Consider the following 7272-nt stretch of genomic DNA (forward strand, 5'->3'; position numbering starts at 1 on the left):
TGTAACTTGTACAAGTTGTTACAATAGTTCTAACAGTGAGATTATAATTATGTGAATAGAAAGTGATTTTAATGGTACCGTAGTGTAACTTGTACAAGTTGTTACAATAGTTTTAACAGTGCGATTATAAGTATGTAAATAGAAAGTGATTTTATTGATACCGTAGTGTAACTTGTACAAGTTGTTACAATAGTTCTAACAGTGAGATTACTGTAAACATTTACTTTGAAGTTTGATATCATGTTTAACAATGTTTAGTTTTTATGATTATGCTGACAATGAGAACAGTGATTCAGAACAATGAACACTGCAGATAAGTTTATTTTGTAAATCTCAAATTTATTTAATATATGCTAGCTGTATAATAACAATAATCTTTGTTAGGTTTAGCAGTAAATAAATGCTTAAAATTCCAAAAACGACACCCCAGTTTTTAGAAATTGTGGCAGTCCGTACACAGATTTTTTTTTTATCTGGAATATCAAAACGTTGTTACCATAGTAACAGTAACCTTTAAAACATTGCACTAAGTCTAAAAGTAGTTATATTGACATAAAGCATTAAAATAATAGTACTTGTTACCATAGTAACCATAATCTTTGAAACTTTATAATCACCTGTAGATAGTCTTGATGTTCGTAGTAGTTATTTAGATTCAAGGTATTGAAATAACATTTTTATCCTGAATCTGACTGTTACTAAGCATCACATATTGTTACACTTTTGAATAATGTTTTTATCACAAATAATGTGATGTTCTTCATAGGTTCCTCCACCAGTCCTGGACAATTTTGGTCGATTAATTTCGGAAGCTCTTCCAGACACGTGGGAGCCTCGAAGTGGTATTGCCATGACGTTGTGTTGTTTGGCTCCTCAGCTGGAGAAGGAAATGGTGTCTCAGTTAATGACGTTTTTTGTGGGGAATGGATTAGGTGACCGCCATGAGTTAGTTCGCAAAAATATGTTGGATGCTGCTGTAGCTATCGTAGACAGTCACGGAAAGGTAGCTTATTTTTTATTTGTATACCATAATTTTGTGAACATAATACACACACTAATCTTCGTGAACAAAGAGTCAACTTTGACTTATCGCCATAAATAATATACATTTAGATTTTTACAATACTGCAGCCAAAGTAACCCTTGATGACAAGAATGTTCGAGCATCGTATAATCTGTAATTACTCATTCACTGTCGTGTTTGCGATTGCAGCTGTCAAATAAACATTGTCAAAATGTTAGAGTATCCATAAAATCACTAAAAGTGAGTTCACCTTAGAGCTTGCTATTCTGGTCAGCAAATAAACATTCTCTAAAATCCATTTACAGCCAGTAGAGAAGTAGCTCCAACTATTTCAGGACAGTGATTTGAACTCAGAATTTGAAGGTTTCATTGAAAATGATTTGTAGTTTTGAATATCAAACGTAATGTGACGATAACTAGTTTTGTATTTTATAGGTCTACGTGTAAATAAACCTTAAAAGTCACAAGACTTAGTTTCTTGATCATTGTATTTGTGGCATAATGTGACGATAACTAGTTTTGTATTTTCTAAGTTTACATGTAAATAAACCTTAAAAGTCACAAGACTTAGTTTCTTGATCATTTTATTTGAGGCGTAATGTGACGATAACTAGTTTTGTATTTTCTAAGTCTACGTGTAAATAAACCTTAAAAGTCACAAGACTTAGTTTCTTGATCATTTTATTTGAGGCGTAATGTGACGATAACTAGTTTTGTATTTTCTAAGTCTACGTGTAAATAAACCTTAAAAGTCACAAGACTTAGTTTCTTGATCACTTTATTTCAAAAGTCATCTTTAACGATACTGAAAATGAATGAAAATTGTAGATAATCCTTATTTATGCCTTAGACAAACAGAGTGAATTAATAAGACATAGCATTGAAATGTATCATTTCAAAACAAAAAAATTGATTTTTTGCTATGTGTTTTATGCCCCTTAACTTCTAGATAAATTTTTAGTGAACAAAAAATGTGTATTACATTCGGAAAATTATGATAAATATTTCATAGAGTTGTGTTTTAATGTAACACTGTTTGTCAAGGCAACGTGTTGTTATTGTGTCACATAGAGCTATATTTAAAATTGTTGAAGGACAGACTGTTTAAAGTAGGTATAACAGCTTTACTTTGAGGTATACTTTGACTTGAAAGGCATCTTGCTATTGGAATTATTAATTTATTGTAGGACATGGTCACTACCTTGCTACCAGTGTTTGAAGAATTTCTTGATCAAGCGCCTGACTCTTCAAGCTACGATGCAGTTCGACAAAGTGTTGTCATCCTCATGGGAACCTTGGCTCGTCACTTAGACAAATTTGATCCAAAAGTGAAGCCCATTGTAGCCAAATTGATAGAGACTCTTTCTACCCCATCACAGCAGGTAAGCTTATATTAAGCCTAAAATAGCTTGTGATATGTAAGAATGCTATTCAATTAACATTTACTAAAACAACACAAAAAGATCAAGAATTTTTAGTTGTTTTTAAACTTCTGGAAAAGACATTTCATGTCAGTAAAGTTCAATTCTTAATGTTGTGTTATTTTGTTTGCACCATAATTTCACCTGTGTTTGTCCAAATCTGGATACTGAAATGAGAACTATAAAGCTTGTTGAAGAAATTCAGAGAAGTAGCTACATCCTAGTATCGGTATAAAGGACTGTTTATAAAGCAGTATTGATTGCTACATGGGTTATAAAGTGACTATTGAACTAGTTACTAACGTATGTTTTCTATAGGTTCGTGTAGCAGTACAGATTGCTACATGGGTTATAAAGTGGCTATTGAACTAGTTACTAATGTATGTTTTCCATAGGTTCTTGTGGCAGTACAGATTGTTACATGGGTTATAAAGTGGCTATTGAACTAGTTACTAACGTATGTTTTCTATAGGTTCGTGTAGCAGTACAGATTGCTACATGGGTTATAAAGTGGCTATTGAACTAGTTACTAACGTATGTTTTCTATAGGATCATGTAGCAGTACAGATTGCTACATGGGTTATAAAGTGGCTATTGAACTAGTTAGTAATGTATGTTTTCTATAGGTTCGTGTAGCAGTACAGATTGCTACATGTGTTATAAAGTGGCTATTGAACTAATTACTAATGTATGTTTTCTATAGGTTCATGTAGCAGTACAGATTGCAATGCGAGTTATAAAGTGGCTATTGAACTAGTTACTAATGTATGTTTTCTATAGGTTCAAAAAGCAGTTGCCGATTGTTTACCACCACTGGTTCCGGCCATTAAAGAAGACGCTCCACAGTTAGTCCATAAGCTGGTACAGCTGCTATTAGAGTCTGAGAACTATGGAGAAAGGAAGGGTGCTGCTTACGGTCTTGCTGGTCTGGTTAAAGGACTCGGTATTCTGTCACTAAAACAGCTGGACATAATGACCACACTGACCAATGCTATACAAGACAAGAAGAACTATAGGCATAGAGAAGGTACGCACGTTGTCTACAAGAGAATGAAAACGTCATTAAGCCAAGGGTTTCTTCAAAGTTTGAATAAAGAAAATAGTAATTTTAAACAGTTGTTAATGCTCACTGTGTTATAATAGATTGACTTTTACTAATTTATGTATACGTACTTTTTAACTCTTTCTATACTGGGATTTGACAGTGTGGCTGACCTTGTAACCACTAAGTAACCGTCAGAGGTTCCATTCTATAACTTCTAAGATGTTTTGCATACTTTCATGAAATTTGACAAGCTTTCAGTAAACATTACAGCCCCTTTATGCACAAAAAACAGATTTTTACTTGAATATATGGAAACAGAGTGTCGAATGCTTCGAGTGGAAAGTGATTTTCATGTTAAGGTTAAAAGTACTTTTCTTCATCTTCATTTGAGTAACCTCCAAAACCTCTCAAATAAATATCAAACAATTTGTTTTTTTCAGTAAAATTTTATATTTTGTTTGTTATTTTTTCTACCTTACTATATATGGACTTGGTCAATTTGACAGACCTTGTAACCACCATAATAAAATACAAATTAAATCTGAATTTAATTTTTTCTCTCTGTAAAATGATTGCAATTTGTAATAGAAAATTGCAGTTGTTTATCTTAAATAGCTTAAAGCTCTCGTACCAGTCTACATCTATTTATACATAATTTTTATTGCTCTTTGAACTGTGTACCTAATATTCCTGCCAGACAAGATGTAAATTGCTCGGCAAACACATTACTCACGTGAGTGACATAATACTCGCTCTGCTTACCTTGTGAAGAATTTTTATTATTATTCATTATCTTACCTAGTCTAATCTAATCTAATAAGTTTCTAATTTTTACATTTTAGTTACTTTTATAATAATAGATAAATGTACATGAAAAACAAGAAATATAGTCCTAACCTTTGACCTCTTGTTTTTTTGCTGTCGGTTGCCAATGAAATTTAAGCCTACTTTTTTTATAATGATGGTACTAGGACACTAAATAATTTTTATTTACATAAATAATGCACCTAAAAACACAAAATAATATCAAACACAAAGTAAACATTGTCCTATAACTAATATAATTTAACTGGCTTTCTAACTTGGACAGGAGGGTCTTAAAATAATTCCCTTCGCTGCTCGAGCTAAACACCGCAAGATAAACTTTTAAGCTGAAGATGAAATTGACAGTACTCTGTACTGAAAACAATGTAGCGCTATACATCAGTTAAAATAAAACTTTGCCATCTATTGGTTATCAGTGATGTTGTAGGAAATATCAGAAAGAATTATTGAGAAGTTGTGAAAGAGAGGATGTAACGGGTGGGTGTCGAGATGGTTCTGATTTTCTAGTTTATGGCTTTGTAACCAAATGAGATTGAAGGCTATAAAAATTAGACTTTACCCTTTGGTAATATCTATATTATAATGAGTAATTTCTGTTAACTTCTGTATAGAGAAGGGGAAGACATAGATCAAATCTCACAATTCTCATACAAGGGAAGATTGGTGATTTTTTTTTACAATATTTCTTTATAAAATTAAAATACTGAAATTTGATCTATTAACTACATTTGGAAGCCAAGTTTATTTGTTTATATTGATTGTAAAGTAGTTTAATTAAATTTTGAATGTAGCTCTATAAAAGGTCATGACATGTGCCCTCTGACCTACCTTTAGTGAGAAAGTTAATTATAGCAATTAAATCTGAGCTTTATTTTACAAGCTCAAGTGTTTTAAGTGATCATGATGCACTTTCATGAAGATTTTATTTTTCAAAATGAAAATATTGTGAAGCATCTCTTTTAAAGTTTGTAAATTTTTGTTATTTCTACACACAATATAAACAGCCTTTTTTTTTTTTTGCTCTGTACATGAAAAAAAGTATTTTCAGACAATTTATGAAGTTCTCATGTTTTCTCCTGGCAGAATGTAGTTGCTATTCTTGTAGTGTAAAGCTTTTTGTGGTAGACAGAAGTGGTAACATCATCCAATTAATGATAATATTGCTTGGTTTTAAATTTGTTTCACTGCTTCGTTAAGCCTTGAGAACATTATGTTAGAACATTATGTTATTGTATAGTTCGGGATAGCTCAGTTTTCAGAACTGTGAGTGTAATCCAGTAGAACACGACATTATACTACTGTTTGAGTTGTATTTTACACTTTATTGTCATGTTTCTCTTATGTTACTTTCACTGTAATGTTGTTTTTTTTGTAACAGGTGCATTATTTGCCTTCGAGATGCTGTGTAACATGCTTGGTCGACTCTTTGAACCTTACATAGTTCATGTTCTTCCCCACTTGTTGCTTTGTTTTGGAGATGGAAATCAGTATGTTAGAGAGGTAATATACGTGTTTAATATATTTTGTGATAAAAAGTAAAGCAATGATCTACAGTTTCAATTTTCTTGGGAACAACGGACTAATTATTATAAGGTGGTAAAGTGTCTTCAACTGGACTTCTTTTGTCTGTTAATGACTTTATTATATATACACTTAAAATAACATAAATACAATAAACTTTGTCGTTACACTATACTTATTCTAAGTCACTGAAAAAGTGAACACGTGACACAAACCAAATGGACAGAACCATCAAGATGTTTAATATATATACTTGGCTATACAGATAATACTGCGTGTTTCCTAGATTGAATTTATTCAGTATGTTATACCTGTGCTAAGTTACGTGTCGCCATGTTAACATATTATTCAACAAAGGTGATATTTTGGCCCTAATAATGTTCAGCATGTATTAAAATAATATTTCATCATATGCTGAGAATTATAATGGTGAACAATACAGAAAAGAGTATTGATGCATGAAGACTGTGGTTTCAGTCTTCAAATGACCTCAATATTAACAAGAGTGGACAATAATGACACTTTAAGGTTACAGATACCATATTATTCTTCACCTAATCACTGTACAGTACTTGACAATATTGTTGTTGAAATATAAAGGTACAGTTAGTTTATTTTTCCTTATTTCCTGTAGGAAGTTAACCTTTAAAATCAAAACCTAAAATTTTGACAAAGATATGTCATTTTTTAGTATTATGCAATAGTCTAAAAACCACGTTACGTTACTTTCAATTGTTATTTGTCGAAAGTTAACCGTGGATGTTGCTGTGAGATAAAGATGGACAACGTTAGTTTAGTGTGGTATAACTTGTCAACTCATATTTATTCACCCTTGTTGTAAGGCATATGAAAATGGACGGTATTGATTTAATTTAGTAATACAGATTCACTCGCTCTGCGTGTTACTTGATTATATAAGGCAAAGGTTTTTTTGGGTATTGTTTTTGTGTGTTTCCTATGTACTACTCGTATCATTATCCGATATTGAATAGCGTGCAATTTGTATAATAGTCCGTTTAATCATGAATAAGACTTTTGTGAAATAAATATTTTGTTCCTGCAGTTGGCTGTGTTAACATTTAATACTCTAACAGTAAAGATATGGATCAGAGAAGTCTTATAAATTCTGTGTTTAAAATATTCCAGGCAACAGATGAAACAGCAAAAGCTGTTATGAGTAAGCTGAGTGCCCATGGAGTGAAGTTGGTTCTCCCGTCGCTGTTGGCTGCCTTAGCTGAAGATTCCTGGAGAACAAAAGCTGGTAGGTACAATAAAGTTTTAATTTAAGTTGGTTCTCCCGTCGCTGTTGGCTGCCTTAGCTGAAGATTCCTGGAGAACAAAAGCTGGTAGGTACAATAAAGTTTTAATTTAAGTTGGTTCTCCTGTCGCTGTTGGCTGCCTTAGCTGAAGATTCCTGGAGAACAAAAGCTGGTAGG

General features: G+C 32.3%; 1 protein-coding gene across 1 annotated transcript in view; it reads left to right on the plus strand.

Annotated features, from left to right (window-relative positions):
- The window catches only part of LOC106476240 (eIF-2-alpha kinase activator GCN1-like), a gene marked incomplete at both ends in the record, with an annotated part of 15848 nt that extends 8747 nt beyond the window's left edge, over positions 1-7101 (plus strand). The window contains 5 exons of the mRNA XM_013936906.2: positions 767-1003; positions 2212-2406; positions 3226-3472; positions 5694-5815; positions 6983-7101. Coding sequence (XP_013792360.2) covers positions 767-1003; positions 2212-2406; positions 3226-3472; positions 5694-5815; positions 6983-7101 — 920 coding nt within the window. The remainder of the gene's footprint in view (positions 1-766; positions 1004-2211; positions 2407-3225; positions 3473-5693; positions 5816-6982) is intronic.
- Between the last annotated feature and the right edge of the window lie 171 nt (positions 7102-7272).

The sequence above is a fragment of the Limulus polyphemus genome, unplaced genomic scaffold (assembly GCF_000517525.1).
Source record: "Limulus polyphemus unplaced genomic scaffold, Limulus_polyphemus-2.1.2 Scaffold10109, whole genome shotgun sequence".
Taxonomy (NCBI): domain Eukaryota; kingdom Metazoa; phylum Arthropoda; class Merostomata; order Xiphosura; family Limulidae; genus Limulus; species Limulus polyphemus.